We start from the raw sequence: 18515 nt of genomic DNA on the forward strand, positions 1-18515 counted from the left end.
CTCCCTAGCCCTGGACCTAGAATTCTCTCCTTACTGCAGTTGACAATGTGCATCTGCTTGTGGAGTCCTTCCTAGCCAAACTGAGTAGAAGACTTCATCATGGTTGATCACCCACTGTGTTGGTAACCTCTTTTGATCTGTACTTTTTATATAGTATAAGCATATATAGTGTAATATATATATATATATATATTCTAATAGTATAGTCATATATATGGCATTTTTCTTAGTCATCTAAGATACCTCTTGATGGCCCTAGGACTAGATGACTACATATTTCTCCTTCTGCTTGTAGGAACTATGGCTGCCTTGTAGCATGTCATAATAGCAGCGGTTTTCTGGGCTCGTACGTTCAGAAGCCCCATACAATGCTTGAATGTTCTGCACCCATCTCTGCTCAGATCCAGCCTGTGCTCAAATCTCAGCAGGGGCCGCTCACCCCTTCCTTCTGCTGTCCCTTTTCTGTTAGAGCACTCGCATCACAAAGACAAGCTTTCGGTTGCATATTGGCTAACAAAATGAGCCTGTGCGAAGGACTGAGGGGGCCCAGCAAGGACAATGTTAAGTGTTCCTGGAGGAGGTGGAATTTCAGGCATGGGAGGACATGTAGATGGAATTGAAAAGAGAAGCAATAAGAGGAGGAGGAGGAGGAGGAGGAGGAGGAGGAGGGAGCCCGTGTGCACTGAAGCCTTGCTAGCAACACTGAGGAGATTAAACCAAGCAGGTCATTCATGTAAAAGTGCTCATGGTGTTAGCATCTTTATCCCCTACTCAGAAAGTTGAACCTCAAAATGCTGTAGCATCCCTCTGTGGAATCGTAGAGTTGACAACTGGCTGAGATAGAATTCAGGCTCTCAAACATTATCTTTTAGCTCCAAGTTCGTCCTATTGTTTCAGGTATGAAAACCCAGAGAGGAACAGGCACCATGGAGCAGCAACCCACTCAGCCACACAGGTGAGTGGACATGCTTTGGCTTATCCCCTGCTCAGGCCTGGGAAATGCCTGCTGACCGCACTGGGATGAAATAGACAGTGTAAGCCCAGAAACCAGAGGGTCTTTCCCAGCCCTGTATTAATTCCCACCTACTAACATGGCTAGAAAACACAGTCACACATGTGCCAGCAAGGAATACCCATCCCAAGGCAGCCCCCTGGCTTCCTGTCTTCTCACAAGAAGGCTCCAAGTATCCTTAGCACCCCAGGCCTCCTTGTCTTGACTCCAATCATCTCTTCTGCCAGGGTAGAGGGTAGAAGCTTGGGAACACAGTCCTTTCTGTGGGTGGTTTTGTAAGAGCATGAGTTATTTCTATTCTTCCTCCAAGTGGGCTGCCTTGCCCTCTGGGCTACCTCTCTTTCTCTGCTGACATCCAATAGATACTCTGAGAATGTGCATTTGAATTACTGGAACCAATCTCCAACATGCTTCTACTTGGAATCGAACTGAGTTGTGTCCACATCAGCCTTCCCAGGCCTGCAGTGGCAACTCTGTCTGTATTGTGTCTGTCAACATCACATATGTTTTCAGAAGAAAGCATGACATCATTGAAGTTCCTAGTGGCCCTCGCTCTCAGAGCTTCACTTTCAACTTGGCACGATGACACTCTAAGGTAGGTGTGTACTCTTCCGTCTGTCAAACATGTTTATGCAGTAATATTTTGGGGGGACAGAACATGCAGATTGTGAGGAGCTGTTTATGTGAGTGGAGTTGACTGTGACCCACCCCCAACTCTGTAAGCTGCTTTGCATAACAGTTTATTACAGGGACCTAGCTGTATTAACAAGAAAGGCTAGGCCAGCCTGCCTTGAACTCTTAGAGAGGAAAGCCAAGGGACTTCTCCTGGGTCTCCACTTACTGGCATAGGCAAACCTTCTGGAGTTGTTTCCCCTGAATGTACTTGAGATTGAAGAGGAGATTATGTCTACTGGACATCACATGGCCCCAGGCCCAGCATAGGGCAATGCTCCCTCCCAATCTGGGTGACAGTAGGCAGCTATGGGTAGCAGCCAAGAGACACATTCTCTAGATAAGGGGCTGAGAGCTAGAATTTAAGGTCATCAGGAAGGCCCTCTGCCTCAGTTCACAGGGCTCCTCATAGAAGTCTGGGAGGCCTGATCTGATGGGTTGGGTGGTCTCCAGCCCACCCCTGCCATCTTTGGCTCCAGAAGTCCCTAGAACTTTCTCTGTATCCAGGATGGATATATAAACATAGCAGGTTGGAGTCAGCTGGGCACTGAGGCCTGATTAGTCCCTGGGGACTAAGGGACATCACTTGTCCAGGTGAATCCCTGACTGCCTTCACCAGGACAGCTTCAGGGGACTTACATGCTGGAACATGCATATACCCTGTCTCTCATTTGCCTCATGGGTGGACAGTGTTGGGTTATTTCTAGAAGAGTTCAATCCTAGCAGTCCACTGTGGTAGCAACTCAGCTCAGCTCTTCTCTGCTATGACTCTCCCACCCACCTCCCCCCAGCCCCCACACATATCCAAGAGAATCTCCTCATCTCCTGGGCAAACTGTGTGTCCCCATGCCTTCTTTGGGGTTTGCCATGTGGTGAAATAAACACTTAGACCCAGCGGCCTCAGAGGACAAGTCAAGGGCTGGTCCAGAGGTTCACATAGCAGGGTTCTGCATGCTTCAGGCTACAGGGCAGTTGGCCAAAGTTGAACCTTGAAGTAGGTAGGGTTTATAAGGCAAGGCTGAGTTGAGCATGACCTGGCAGTGGGGCCACCACAGCCCCCTTCCTCTAAAACTTCAGGGAAGTTTTCAAAGGACTGGGATACTGGGATCAAGGCTGAAACTGTAGGTTAGACCCTAGTCATACCATTGGGCAACCTTGGGTGACAAGCTTGCAGAGCCATGGGTGGCATGAGCACCTGCTGAGGGAGAGGCAGATGCTTCTTAAGATGGAGCCTTAAATGTTGAGGAGGTGACTCGGTATTCCTGGCTATCTCAAAGACACACGCAGTCTACCCTTCCAGCCATAGGAACCCACGAACCTGATGCCTCATCTGGCATGGTGTGGTTGGGTGGGTTTGGTTTTAATGTTATCCCCCTCTCCCACTACCCCACAGCCTGAAATCAACACAATGTGAGGGAAGCAAGGCAGACCTTTATTGGAGAACATAGCAACATAAATACACAGACTTGGAGACCAGAACACAGAGGCAGGAAATACCCCGATGCCTCCTCACCATGGTCACCACACTGTCCCCTCCCTTGCTTGGGTTGCCAGTGACATTTAAAGGGCTGAGCCAGACCTCAGGAAACTCAAGGGAGATGGCAGAGCAGAAAGGCTCCTCTGCAGTGCTGGGCATACAGGGGGGCACCCAGGCCGGCACTGGATGTGAGGTCACTCAGCATAACAGGCCAAAAATAAAGCAGGGTGGAGCCACAGGGTGACTTCTGGGAGGGAGGAGGAGCGCTGGTTATGGTGTAAGGAGGACACGCCGTCAGGGGTGAGGGGCTCAGGCCTGTGCCTCTAGGGCCCGCACATGCACGCTGGGTAAGCAAAACCAGGACGGTGGCAGCTCCTTGCTTTTACAGTCCTCATGGAACCGGATGTTAAGGAAGAAGTCACCTGTGTAGAGGAAGAGGAGGGCCCCAAGGCAGGCTGATTGGCCTGACGGCTGTACCTGGAGTGGGAAAAAGGGAAAGGTGTCATACTGGATCCAAAGCACCCCCCAGTCCCCCAAAGCTACTAGGAAAGTCTTAAACTTGCCTGACATTGGTAACGTGAGGGGTGGGACACGCTGGAGCTGCTCCATCCAGAGCGTTTTTGCTATGCTTCCTTAGATGAGGGGCTGCATGTCTGAGGACCTATTTCTCTCCCTGAACTGTCTGGGTTTAATGAGGGCTGGAGTGTAGGCAAGTAGTGGCTGGGCACGAGCATCTGAACCAAGCTCCAGGGCTCATTGATTCCTATGGGGCTGAGTATGGCAGTGACCACTGCAGGAGGTGCTGTGGGTATGCGCAGGTGTGCAGGCAGGAACAGCATTTCACTATTAGCTGCCATGGTGGGTCAGACATGGAGGGCTGTGCCCCAGCTCACACTAACCGTGTCAAGGTAGAAGGTACTGGAACCCACAAAGGAGATGACATCATGCAGATCATAGTTGTGCACACCGTTCTGGTGGTCCTGGAACGGGACCACGGTGAGGGCGAAGGGCCCCACGCTGCGAGGACTCCTGTTAGTCAGCCGCACCTCCAAGCGCACAGGGTCACCGACCTGGCAGGCAGCTGCCACCTCACAGTCACACGGCTGCCCATCCACCAGCACATCTGCAAGAGATGGAAGGTTGTCAGAAGTAGCCAGTCTGGCCCATACCTTCTTGCTCTGTGTCAGAGCACTGGGGACACACAGGAGTGGCGTGATCCTGCTTTCCTGATATGGTTTGGCAGAGACAGGCACAGTAGGAAAAGAGCTGTCACCCAAAGGCTGTCCATTCAAGAGGAGCCCACCTCTGTGGTATTCCTTCTGGACATTCCAGCCACAGTCCCTTGGGAGGGTGCTCTCTGGATATGCCTTCCTCCCCAGAGAGGGGCATCTGGGAACGATGATGACACACTCTGAGAATGCCATGTTCTCAAACTTTGCTGGGTGCAGATGCACCTCCTGCCTGCCTCCTTGACTGCTACTCCCTGGACCCCTTGCCCATCCTCCATCTATAGAAACCCCTCAGTAGACTCCTTCACCCCAACACTGCCTGCCAGGCACAGTGATGAGCACATATGCATGGAAGGTACATTTATAATCTAGCAAGGAAAAAGGGAAGTCAGCCCAGAGGGGAGCCATATTGAGATTCCACCTGACAAAGTTCAAGGGGGCTAATCACAGGCCTGGGTAAGTGGAAAGGGACACTTCTTGTCTAATAGGAGTCTGGTATAGCTGCATCTTCCATTTTTTTAGATGCACAAGACCATGTGGCCTGAGTTTGACCAGGCCAGGCTCTGTAGTGGTTCAAGGTCCCTGGCCGCTGGTCTATCTGTAATCCACATAAGCACTTCTAGTGGTACCCTGACACTGCGCAAAGGATGAGCTGTTCCTTCTACTAGATGTCGTGCTCTGCTGAGCTCAGAGTGAGGCTCTAAGGGACCTGAGTGTGTCTGGGCCTGTGTCACTGTATTGCCTGAGCATCAGTTCTCTCCTGCACAGATGTAGAGCAGATGCCAACACTGATGGCTGTGATGAGAATGTTAAGTCGTGCCGTGTGATGCAGTGGGCAACAGTGTGGAGAGCTGTGAACGTAGGCTCCGTCACAGCACCTGCTGAGTTTGGAGAGCAGCAGGCTGACTTCTATCTCCAGCCTCAGTTTCTCTATGTGGCATGGGGTTTCACACACATGGACACCCAGCAGTCCTCTACCCCCTCTTCTACTCCACATGGGGTCTTTGTTTCTATTTTCTGATCACTAATCCCAACCAGGTGCAGCTGGAGCTTCTTGAATGAAATGGGGGTGAGTAAGAGAGCGGAGGCCAGCAGAGGCTGGTGGTTGTTGTGACCGATGTTGTTGATGTTGTTCTTTTTCTCTGAAGAAGACTGTGTGGGCTGCCAGGGTAGTCAGAGTGGGGCTGTGGCTCACCTTCTAGCCTTCCCTGCTTTGCCTGTTAACCTACCCCCCGCCCAGCTCTGTACAGCCCAAGGCAGGCCAGTTGGGATCTTGATCTTACCTCTACCCTATTATGCCAGGAGAGATCCCTCTACACACCCAGCCTTCTACCTGTCCAGAAAGCTGACATGAGTGTCCACGCTTCCCAGGCTTAGAATGAGGGAAAGGCTTGCACCCAGTTGTAACTAGCAACTTCCTTCCAGTACCCTAGCTCACCCCCATACAGAAGACAGGAGACCTCCCCAGAAGGACTACCCATTCCAGCCTGGCTTGGTGTAACTGACCATCCCCTCGAGTTAGGGCTATCCTGCACCCTGGAAAGCCCTCAGGACGAGGTACTTGACAGTTCACTCTTGCTGCCAGCTGTGTGACTCTGATAAGCAGCCGCCTCTGCCCTCCCCTCCTCAGCCCATGGTTCTTACAGTGTTCTTACATTATGGTTCTTACATAGCATCCGGGAACAAGCAATTCTGCACCGTCCTAGATATTGACTGGGGAAACCACAACCTTTCATGAGGGGCTGGCAGGAGAAAGGAGGCCCTTTCCTCTGGCACCCATATTAGGTAATGACTGGAGACCTTCAGCCCTGTCAACACTAACCCCCAACTCAGTCATGGTGGCCATCTATCTGCTTCCCTAGGTGGGAACAGGGCCCAGAGTGTCCCAGCCTGGCAAACCAATAAGCAGGACATCTTTTATCCCCACTGAACCAGGCTGTGGGGAGAAGAGAAGACCCAAGAGAAGTTGGCTGAATGTCATATCCTTGCCAGGAAAGAGCTGAGAACCTAAACTGAAGTAATTAATAGATACCAGGGCATGGCTGGCTCTGGGAAAAGCAAGCTATGCTGTGCGGGAAGTAAGGTGATCCCCAGGGCTGACTGCACCGGGAATCTCCCAATACCTCCTGAGTCTGGTCTACACTTTCAGGTCAGGGGACTGAGCAGATGGTCTGGGATGCCACATGACCCATACCTGTGGCTGGAACTGGTAGGGGCCAAGAAAGTCAGACTAGAAGCCCTAGTGTGAGGGAGGGTGGGGACATCTCTGGGATTGCAGTAGAGACACCTGGGCGTAGTCACTCCTGTGTCCCTAGTGCTTTGGCACAGAGCAAGAAGGAGGGAGACAGACTAGCTACCTTTGCTCGTCTCCATCTCTTGCAGACGTATTATGCTTTCTTCTCTAGACCGGCCAAAGCCTTTCTGTGGCCCTGAGCCACAGTGTACGGTGTGGCCTTCTGATCATGGCTGGCCCCAAGCTCTGAGTATACATGTCCCCTCTGTGAGTGAAGCTGCCAGGATAGAAATGGCCCACTGACAAAGGGCTCCTGTTTGACAGTACCCCTCCTAATGGGGCAAGGATGTAGCAGGTCCATGCCTGCTGGAAGTGGCATAAGGGCCAGTGAGTACCAGTGGCTCCTGGCTCCCAACGAAGTGTGAGCTATGCCAACACATTTCTGAGTATCTGTTTCCTCCCCTTAACACAGAGTCATCTCAAAACTACTCTCAGTGGAGCTTTATGGAGGTAGCCAAGAGAGTCTGACCTTGATCCCTTAAGCCCACTGTGGCCCGGAGCCAGAGTGTTTCTCTCTTCTCTCTCTCTCTCTCTCTCTCTCTCTCTCTCTCTCTCTCTCTCTCTCTCTCTCTCTCTCTCTCCTGGTTGTCATCTGGCCACTAAAGTCAGTGGACAATGAGTGTGGCTGAGTGCCCAACCCAAACCCTGGCCCCATTATTTCTAGCCACACCTGACATTTTTTATCTCTTAATCTACCCAACCCCAACAGTCACATGACAGGACTGGAGACGAAACCTAGAAATGCATTTCAAGTACAGGATTGGGGGCCGACCACATGTTCCCAGTGTGGTATGCCCAGACAGTAAGTCCCTGGTGGGTGTGAATAATCCATGAGAATATAGAGTCTAAGTGCCTCTGGGATTGATGTCTTTTTTCCTCAAAGCATTAGATGAACCACAGACCATTGTCCCGCTCCTGCCTAGACCTGTAGCTTTCTTTTCATGTCAGATCGCATTTGGAGTCAGACTTCAATTCCTCTGGCCCAGAACACTAACTACAGCTGCTGAAACCAGGTCTGTGAATAGAAGACAACCAGAGAACCAGGGTCTAGTGGGGTCCATCCCCAAGGCCCTGAGATACAGGAAGGTGAGTGGTCCTAGGCAGTCCTGTAGCCTGAAAGAACAAAAGGCAGGTATATGGTAGCTAGGCAGAAGATTCTAAGCTGGACCAAGGCTCTGCCATGTGCTCTATGTGTCTTATGTGGCCCCAAGTTGTCATGGCTTCCTAAGAGGATGGGAAGCAGCATGGACCAGGCAAGTCAAAGACTATTTGAGAGAGCCACGAGAAAGCCACAGGGGAGTTCAGGGCACAGGAGTCACACAGCAAGGCCAGCTGCACACAGTCCTGAGGTCTCTAGATCATCATGGTACTCAGTTTAAAAGCTGTCTTTTCCACGGGGTCTGCATGGACAGGGTGAGTGTAGGTGCTGGGCAACTGGGGATAGCATCCATCCAGATCATCCCTAGCAGTGGCTCTGAGCCCCAGAACTGCATGGTGGTCAAGAATGGACTAGTGTTTTCCTGCCCAACTATCCCCACCTCCCACCACCCCCAGTAAGTTCATCCCTCGGGTAGCACAGAGCTCCATCAGCCAGAATTTGGCAGGACTATTTTTCTTCTATGGCTACAGATCCTGGGGAGCCTCTCAGCCCTGCCTCATCCACACCTCCCTCTTTTGCCTCTGGTGCCCTGGAAAGCAGAGGACTACTAAATATAGTTTGGGAGCAAAAGCCACCTTTGGGATAAAAAGCGTGTTTTCGGGAAGAAGGCAGAGAAAGGCAAGGACAGCTGGGGCATTGGTGCTCCAGACTCCAAGCTCACTCCAAATGAGGGGATGGACCTTAACTTTAACAGCCAGAGAAGATCCAGAAGAAGCTCAGCTTTGAAATGGGTCAAGGAGAGGCATCATCCCACAGATGAGGTAAAAGACAGGGAGATAAACAAGCCAAAGAGGAGGTCACATTAGGCCTCACCAAGCTGTCTCGGAGGGAATCAGTAGCAGATTTAGTATAAAATCCTCTCATTTCTAGTCATTCAGGACAAACTACCCCATGTTCTTAGGAGCCCAGCCAACCAAATGCATTGATTTCCTTCTTTACCAATAAGAGCCAAGTAGCTAAACTTTGCATTTTGACTGCTAAGAAACTCAGAACCAGACATATTGGTGCCCAGTGGTTGTAATTTAGTCCCCATAGCCCTAACGCCCATCGTAGCCTTCACATACACACCCAGACTTCTCCCTGTACATCCCCTCCCCATGGCCTGCCCAATTGCCAATTCTCTGGCCTGGGTGTTTTAGACAGAGTGAGGGTGATGTGAGGGATCTGACTCAAAAGAGCAGTGCAGTGCTACTGGTTCTTGAAGTGATGTCAATATGCTGTTGCCATCCCTACATCCACACTCTGGGGCTCCTTGCCTCTTTTGGAGTGCTGAAGCCCGAGACAGGTTCAGATGTGGAGGGGTGGTAGGAAGGACACGAGAATCCAAGCAGCTGACTCCAAACTCCCGAAAGCACAAGCTTGCAGTGACCTGATCAAGACCAGATAGTGGCTTATTGTCCCTGCGTCCCTGCCAGGGCCTGTGCTCTGTGGAGCTGGTGCCATATACTCCATCCACCAAATGGCATGTGTGTTTAACAATTATTGAGGTCGCTAATTAGTTCATAAACCAGAATGCCTCTCCTTGGCATTGGAGGCTGCTCAGGACCCGCATGTGTAATTACCCTCAAGTCGAGAACAGCTCCTAAGGAGCTGCTGCCTCTCCTGGGGAAATAATTTACTTTTACAACTTTTCATTAAAGATTAAAGGGAATTAAATTAAAATTAAGGCAAATTGGAGTTCAAGAAGAGGGCTGTGTGTGCACAGTCCTCTCTCAGAGGCTCTCTGGCCTAATCCTGGCCAATGGATTTAGGGAGTGCATGCTGAGCTCTGAAAGGTCAGGGCTCCTCAGTTCAAAGCCTCTGGCCACCCACAACCCAGTACCCATACTGGCTGTGGATTATGGTCACTGTGGTTTACTGCCTCCAACAATACTATAGATACCCATCACCAGTACCCGCCATGAGGCCACACTGCAGGTGCAAGATAGGACGCTGCTATGTAGGTGATAGTCTGCAGCAGAGGCAGAGCCAAGGATGTCCCTCCACATCCCTAGAAGCCAAAGGCCCCTTCCCTGATGTTCATTCCTTATATAGGACCTTGTGTATCCAAGGCTGGCCTTGAACTTGCTATCTACCAGTAGATGACCTTCAATTTCTGATCCTCATACTGGGATTATAGGAAAGTACCACCATGTCTTGTTTAAGTGGTACTGGGATCAGAACCAGGGCCTCACACATGCTAGGGAAACACTCTATCAACCAAATCTGGCCTTCCTCACTCACTCCTTTGAAACGTCAAGGGTAGAACTTCCCACATACTCCTTTAAAGTACAAAGCCCAACTTGCACGTCCACTACTAGACAGAGAACTTGGACTCCTCCCATATGGCCCAGTCTAGACAGTATTTCCCTTGTGTTAAGTGTGCACCCTTCTAAATCTAGTGCAGAACACACACCCACTGCCCTGGCATAGTCTGCTGAGACCCCACCCCTAACCAGAGGTCAGGACATCCTGCTCATTATCCAAGTCCCCTATGTCCACCTGACCTCATCCCATCCATGATACACACACACACACACACACACACACACACACACACATATCCAACTTTCATCCTGGTTTGCTCATACATCCTCAGCCTGCTGTGCCCATATCAGAGATGGACTAACAAAAGTCTACAGGAACAGGTACCCTCACAAAGATCAAGACACAAAGATCAACCTTTCAATCCTATAGAAATGTTCTCCAGAAACAGTTACTTAGATGAACCCCAGGACACAGAATCTGAAAGAACAATCATAAATGTCACCAAAGATTTAAAGCAGTTTAAACACTTGAGCAATGCCTAAGAAAACACATAAGGTTGAATGAAATGATGATCTAGGATTTGAGAACAACATTCAAAAAAGAGACAGATTCCAACTGCATATGTAGCAATGAATAGCCTAATAAGAGCACCAGTGGAAGGGGAAGCCCTTGGTCCTGCCAAGACTGAACCCCCAGTGAACATGATTGTTGGGGGAGGGCGGTAATGGGGGAGAGGATGGGGAGGGGAACACCCATAGGAAGGGGGGAGGGATTAGGGGGATGTTGGCCCGGAAACCGGGAAGGGGAATAACAATCGAAATGTAAATAAGAAATACTCAAGTTAATAAAGATGGAAAAAATATTTTATACTAACTTGAAAAATCAAAAAAAAAAGAGAGAGAGACAGAAATATTGGATAGAACTCAACTTGAAATAAACATGCAATTGGAAAAATCTAACTGAACTAGAAAACTTACAAGTAGAAGATAGAATATTAAAATGAAGATAAGGTAGAGGAAATTAGATAGTACAAGCAAAGATCATGAAAAGATAAAGGCACAGGAAAGGCACAAACTATTGAGGTTATAGGCATAGACAAGGGAGAGGAATCCCAGGCTAGTGGCATAGACCAGATCTTCAGCAAGGTCACAAAAGGAAACCTGCCCTCAGATAATGAAAGACATACCCATACAGATAAAATAAGTAATAGGACTCCAAACAGACAAAACCAGAAAAGAAAATCCTCAAGGCATATTATAGTTGAAACACTAAATATACAAAGAAAGGATTGAAAGCTGAAAGAGAAAAAACAAAAACACCCACAAGTCTTACCCATCAGCGTAAGCACTAAGATTTGTCAGTTGGAAACTTTGAAAGCCAGAAGTGTCTAAGGTAATGCACTCCAAATTCTACAAGAGAATGGCTGTCAACCTTGACTGGAATCCTCAAAAGAAGCATTACAAGTTCCAAGCCAGTCAAAGAGTTCATAATCTAGCAAACAGAGCAGGGGAAGTGATACTTCACACTGAGTAGAGGGTGAGCATAGCCGAGAGACTATAGAAAGGAAAAGAAGGAAGCTGTAAAGACCGGCACAAAGTGCAACTGAGCCCACACCAAGACCAATGACTGCGATTGACACAACTTTAAACATGAATGACCTCGACTGTCCAATCAGACAGACTGGCTGGCTGAATATAAACAGAATCCATTTTTCTCTTATTTACAAGAAACTTGATTCAGCTTTAAAAATAAGCATTTTAAAGTGAAAGGATGAAAAAGGTGCTTCCAATGGGGCCAGGAAGCAAGCAAGTGTTGCTGTCCTAATAGCTAACAGAATATACTTCAAACTGCAGGCGATCAAAGGGTAGAAGGCTACTTCATTCTAATCAAGGGAACAATCAACCAAGGAGACACTGCAATTGTGGTAGTTTGAAGGACAGGGCTCCACAGGCTCCTATGTTTGAGTGCTCGGTGATCAGGGAGTGGCACTACTTGGAAGTGATTAGGACTGCTGTGGCCTTGTCAGACAGGGTGTGGACTCTGAGGTTTCAAAAGCTTAAGCCAGCCCCAGTGTCTCTCTCTTCCTGCTGCCTCAGATCCAGATGTAAAACTCTCAAGTTCTCCAGCACCGTGTTTGCCTGCATGCAGCCATGCTCCCTGCCATTAGGTAATGGACTAAACCTCTGAAACTAAGCAAGCCTCAATGAACTGATTTTCTCTATAAGGCTTTCCATGGTTGTGGTATCTCTTCACAACATTAAATTCTGTGGAACCCAATTTCATAAAAAGTGTGTACTACTAGATTAAAGACACAAATTAACATCAACCCTTTAATAGTAGGTGATTTAAATACCTCACTTTTTGCAATTGAGAGGCTATCCAGACAAAAGATAAACAAAAAAAAATCAAAATTAAACATACCTATTAAATAGCTACAGAAGATTTTATTCTAACACCAAAATAAACATTCTGCTGAACTTCCCCATCCCTGCATGCAAACTTCTCTAAAATAGACCACATCCTAGGACACACACACACACCAGAAACTCTGTGTGTCCTATTGGACCATGATGCAATAAAACTTGAAAAAGCAAACAAATCTCTAATATTGTACATAGACTCATAGAGATTAAACAACATATTACTGAATGGTGCATGGTTCAAAGAAATCAAGAAAGAGATAAAAAGGAAGTAAAAGAAAACGTAAACAACATAGCAAAATCTCCGGGATCCATTGACAGCAGTCCACAATGAAAACTGCATAGTTCTAGGCACTACATTGAAAGAATCAGAAAGAGCACAAACACCTTAATGATGCAACTCAAGAATTTGAAAAACCAAGAAGAGACCAAACCCAAATCCATCAAGAAATCATAAAAATCAATGCAGGTATTAATGAAATAGAAACAATGTCATACAAAAAACAACCAGGGGATTTAAGAGCTTAGTTTTGGAGAAAATCAAGAGGAGCAACAAACCCCTGCCCCAACCAGCCAAAAGAAAAAAGGGATGCCCAAATTAATAGAGTGAGAAATGAATAGAGAGATACAACAGACATCCAAGAAATTAAAAATCTGTTCTCCAATAACTGTAAAATCTAAAAGGAATGAGGGAATTTCTGGACCCAGCAAAACCACCAAAGATAAACCAAGAAGAGGTGAACACCTGAACACACCCATAGCAAATAAAGAGATTAAAACAGGAATTAAAGGCCCTCTGACTAAAAAACCCAGATGAACTCACAGGACAATTCTACTAGACTTTCCAAAAAGACCAGTCCTTAAGTTATTCTCCCCATGTCCCTGACAGAAACAGAAATATAAACAGAAGGGGAATTTCCAAACTCCCATGAAGTCAGTGTTATTCTAACACCAAATCAGATAACACGAAGAAATCTAGAGGCCAATATCACTGGTGAACATACATGTATAAATCATCAATGAAATACTTGCAAACCAAATACATGCACATAAAAAGATTATATACTGTTATAAAGTTGTCTTTACCCTGGAGATGCAGAGATGGTTCAACAGACACAAGTCAATATATTCAAGAAGTCACATACATAGACTTAAAAGTCACATGATCATCTCAATAGATGCAGAAAAACAACAATGAAACCAGAAACATGGACCAATAGAAAATAGAACACCCAAACATGAGTGCATATAACTACCGCAACCTAATATTTACCAAACATAATAAAGAAAATACAGCATCCAGTGAACTAGATTGTTGGGGGGGAGGCAATGGGGGAGGATGGGGAGGAACACCCACAAAGAAGGGGAGGGGAGGATTAGGGGATGTTTGCCGAACCCGGAAAGGAATAACACCGAAAATGTAAATAACGAAATATCAAGTTAATTAAAAAAATTTTTTTACTTAAAAAAAAAAAAAAATACAGCATCACCAACAAGAAAAGCTAGGGAAACTGATGGACACATGGAGCATGAAATTAGACCTGTATCTATCACCTTGCACAAAATGGATCCACTCAAAATGCTAAACATAAAATCTACCATATGACCGGGCTATACCACTCTTCTTGACATCATACTCCACTGTTACTTGCTCAGTCCCATTCATTTGCTGCTCTATTCACAAGAGTTAGGAAATGGAAACAGCCTAAATGCTCATCAGCTCATGAATGGATAATGTCGATGTGATACGCATGCACTATGGAATGCTATTCAACTCTAAAGAAAAATGGAATCATGAACTTTGTAGGTAAACGGACGAACTAGAAAGATCATATTGGGTGTGGTTATCCAGATCCAGAAAGACATAGATCACATGTTCTTTATTTATCCACAGTTCCCTGCTCCAACTCATCATGTGTGAATATATAACCTAGAGTCACAGCAAAGCCCAGGAAAGGAAAAGGGGACCATGGTAAGGGGAACAGATAGAGAAGGGAATAGCAGGATATGGATGATGTGAAGGAGAAAATGGGGAAAAAAAACCAAGGTAGAGCTGACCTGATAGCCCTGAGCACTGGCTTCCCTAAGGACTTGCTTTTGAGTACTAGAAGGTGCTGTGTAAATTGCCAAGGGAGAGAAGTCAGCAACAGCCGTATCCACCTTCAATGCCTATGAACCACAACATGGTCAGCATGACCCGCTAACACCCTCGAGATACATGCAACACCAGCATCTGGATCTTGGCGGTAAGCAAGAGCAATGTAATTGCACTTACCCCACTCAAGGGATGGGAAGTTATTTCTGATACTGGAAATTTACCCAGCTGCCTATGGCCAGTGTGATCATGGTTCTCAGAAGTAAACCCACTACCTACATTTTACTAAGCTAGCGTGACTCCTAACTGCATCATAAATTCTTATCCTCCGTGCCCATTGATCAGTGTAACTCGCCCATCATCAAAGACACTTCTCTTTGCAATGGAGAGGGAAAAGAAAGCCCCAACTGGTCAAAATGTAGACAACTGACCATGAGGTTCCTAGTCCCAGTTGATAAATCTACACCCAAGACTTAGATCACATGGCTGCAGAAGGGGCTGAAAGATTGTATGAGTCAGAGAACAGGAAATCTGCTGTGTCTCCTAGAAATATCAGACGGCTTCTCCCATAACTCCACAATATGGCTTCTTAAACAAGACCAGAACAAGTACAGCCCTTAACGAAGAACTCCAGGCAACCAAGGCATGCTGAGCGCAGGAGACATCGTCTTCTCCAGGGATGAGCCCCCTAATAATTTTATCCAACATTAATTGATCAGCCCTGAAATCATATACATACAAGTAACACTAAAGAGACCGAGACCAAGCAAGATGTTTTATATATTTACACACAAACAAAACAAAATGAAGCCATGCATTTGAGAGGGAGCAAGAGAAAGAGGACAAGGGAGGGACTAAAAGAAAAGGAAAGGAGATAATAATGTAACACACACACACACGTATATATTTTAAATGTAATTATATTCTATATAATGATGTAATTATATTTTAACCTCAAAAAGGTAAAGGGTAGATGTGGAGAGAGAAGAAAAAGAAGCCTAATCAGAGAGATGGCTGAATGGACGGGACTGGTGCTGGGTATCTAGGTACCTGCCCAGAGAGGTAGAGTTAGCCTCTAGACAGCAACAGTGTGGCCATGGGGTTGGCAGTATACCACTCAAGGTGACTGGGTACACAGTGAGGCAGGCTCATGGACTGGAAACCCACAAGCAAGGTGGCTTACTCTGCTTGGGGACAGGATAGAACCTAGGTCCTGAATGAGTCTCAGAGAATAGCTTTATCAAGAACCCTGTGAGACAAACCAAGGCTAGTACCTAGGAAATAGCTGTGGTGGGTATCAGCCTTTGCTCATATGACCCAGGCCTTCCTATCAGCAGAGAATTTGGGGCCCAGGGAAGGGATGATAGTACGTGCAAGAACTGGTCCTGCCTCACTCTGCAGGGACAGAATGCATTGTTCCCTGGAAGCTTTGGCTCTCTATGCAGCCCTTCTTAATTCTCATTTTGGATTGGCACTTCAGAGGACTGAAGAAAAACCAGGAGGAAAAAGAAGCCTATGCCTACTGACTGGCAGCATTATGCAAAGCTAACTCTCTGAGAACAGCCAAGAGCTTGAAAGGACTTCTCTGTCCTTCTCTGAAAGCAGTATCTCTGCTTTCAACCTCTCATCTCTCAATCCTGCCTGAAGAAAGCAGACTCCTGGGTAGCCCCCTGCCTGCTCCTGCACATGGGCTTGAGTTAAACTCTTGTCCTCACCACAGTGTTACCCAGGCCTTGGGCCCTCCCCTGGCCCTGATCTGTAGGTAGGCAGTTCTGGTGCATGGCTTGTGTGGAGAGTGATGTGAGCTTGGGAGTGGGTGCTGCAGGGGAAGAGTGGCCATGGATGGGGCTGGCACTCAGGAACCAAAGGCAACTTTGATATCAGTCATGCGTCTGCACCCTCCACCAAGGTGCAATTTTATCCTCTCTGAGGGTGTAGACAGTTTGCTGGCCTTGGGCAGGGGGTAACACTCAAGCTGACTGGCAGGGTATGGGTCATCTTGGGGAATGGCTGGGCTACTCCTGGTTCCTGCTGACCAATATGCCATTTAAAATGAGCCTAGTCCACCCCAGGAGAAAGGTCATGGTGGTTAATGCAGTCAGCTGACCTGACTCATGACTGAAATCTCTGGCCTAGTTCTGTCAGGCACTAATCTGGAAAGCCAAAGCATTGTTCCACCATGGAAGGCTCAATGGCCAGCCCTAAAAAAATGCCTCTTCTCAGGTGTGTGGAAACTAGGAATGCCCAGAGGCTAAGCCTTTAGAACCTGGTATTAGACTTAACCTTGACTCATAGGCAAACCAGACTTTCCAGACGACATATAAACTGTGAGCAGCTCCATGGTTCACTTCTCTGCAGTGCCCACTTGCTCAGAGCCATGAGAGACCACACTGGTGGCCTTAGCTTTGTGGTGTTCTCAGTTAGGGGGACCCATATAGTTTCTTTCCACCTACCCAACTACCTTCACCTCAACATCAGAACAAAAGTTTTTTTCTTCGTCACAATTCAAAGAACATTAGACTACTGATCACCAAGCTAACTACTATACATCTATCCCCTTAACCACCTCTGATATATAACCCAGCTAGTCTTGAAGTTGAGATCCTCTTGTCTTAGCCTTCCACCGAGATGTGTGGATATATCACAACATCTGGCCATCATCTGTTCTTCCATCCATCCATCCATCCATCATCCATTCTTCCATCTGCCCACCAACCCATCATCTACCTACCCATTTTACATCATCCCTTCTATCATTCACCTATGTATCATCCATTATTCCATCTTCTCTCACTCATCCATTTATAACCTATTCATCATCTATTCACCTATCATTTATCTACTCATTTTCTATCCCATTCATCATCTATTATTACTATAGCATCCATCCACCCATCATCATTTAGCCATTTAGCCATCCATCTGTCCATCCCAGATCCCCAGTAACGTGATGTCTTTGTAGCACTATGGAAGCAGTTCTTAGGCACAGTCTAGGTCCCTGGATTCTACCGGCTTCTCTAGCTGAGGCTGGTTAGAGGCCTAAGCAGATTCTTCTTGAACTCCAAGAAGACACTCACTTTGCCAACACCTTGATCTTGGACTTCCAGCCTCCAGACTGGGAGAGCATACATTTCTGTATGTAAACCAATGAACTTATGACACTTGTCATGGCAGCCTCAGGATATAGACATGTTAGTCCCCTGAAAATATGACCAGGCACTCTGCCACCCAGGGAATGGCCAATAAGCTGTAGCAGGCCGATCAGTGAAGGAAAGACTTCACTTCCGGGCGGTCTGAGACCTGGCTGAGGGGTACCCCTGAAGCACATCTAAGGCATCCTAGTGAGGAGCCCTAGAGAGTGTTTCTTTGAGAACCGAGAACAGCTTGCTATGTGCATGTTCTAGTCGGTATGTAAATGAGAATCCGGACAAACAATCTGTTATTTTTCAGTCACTTAGTCATCACTATGGTCACCTTCTGCCATGGCAAAGCACAGTGCTCACAAAAGGCATGGACAAGTGAGAGACCTGGGACCCCTGAGGGACGTCTGACCTCTCCTTTCACCCCTATTGCCCCAGGATCCAGAGGTGGGGTAGTTATAGCCATGCACAGTACCTACACATGCAGCAGGTATAGGGCACTGAGGGCATTTAGTACAGGTGGGCAGAGCCAATGCCTCCCACATTCCTAAAAAGTAGAGCATGTGTCTCAGGTATGGGAGTGGACAAAACCTTGGCATTTTGTGACTGGGTAGGGGAGAGACTGATTTTTCTGAGAGCCAGATATAGCACAGGCTTCTAAACTACCCTTTCTGCATGCATAGTAACCATAAGCTAAACCATCCAGAGGGAAATAATGGGGAAACTGATGAAAGCCACAGGGCAAGGCTGAGACTCCAATGAAGCTCCGAG

The 18515-nt window shown here is 47.3% G+C and overlaps 1 protein-coding gene across 2 annotated transcripts in view; it reads right to left on the reverse strand.

Moving 5' to 3' along the window:
* Nucleotides 1-3095: 3095 nt before the first annotated feature.
* Trappc9 (trafficking protein particle complex 9) overlaps nucleotides 3096-18515 on the reverse strand; it is a 464527-nt gene continuing 449107 nt past the window's right edge. For both annotated transcript variants that reach the window (XM_032916426.1, XM_032916420.1), the window contains 2 exons: nucleotides 4061-4284; nucleotides 3096-3638 (listed from right to left, as the gene is read on the reverse strand). In XM_032916426.1, coding sequence (XP_032772317.1) covers nucleotides 3471-3638; nucleotides 4061-4284 — 392 coding nt within the window. In that variant the 3' untranslated portion in view covers nucleotides 3096-3470. The remainder of the gene's footprint in view (nucleotides 3639-4060; nucleotides 4285-18515) is intronic.

The sequence above is a fragment of the Rattus rattus genome, chromosome 1, assembly GCF_011064425.1.
Source record: "Rattus rattus isolate New Zealand chromosome 1, Rrattus_CSIRO_v1, whole genome shotgun sequence".
In the NCBI taxonomy this organism is placed as follows: domain Eukaryota; kingdom Metazoa; phylum Chordata; class Mammalia; order Rodentia; family Muridae; genus Rattus; species Rattus rattus.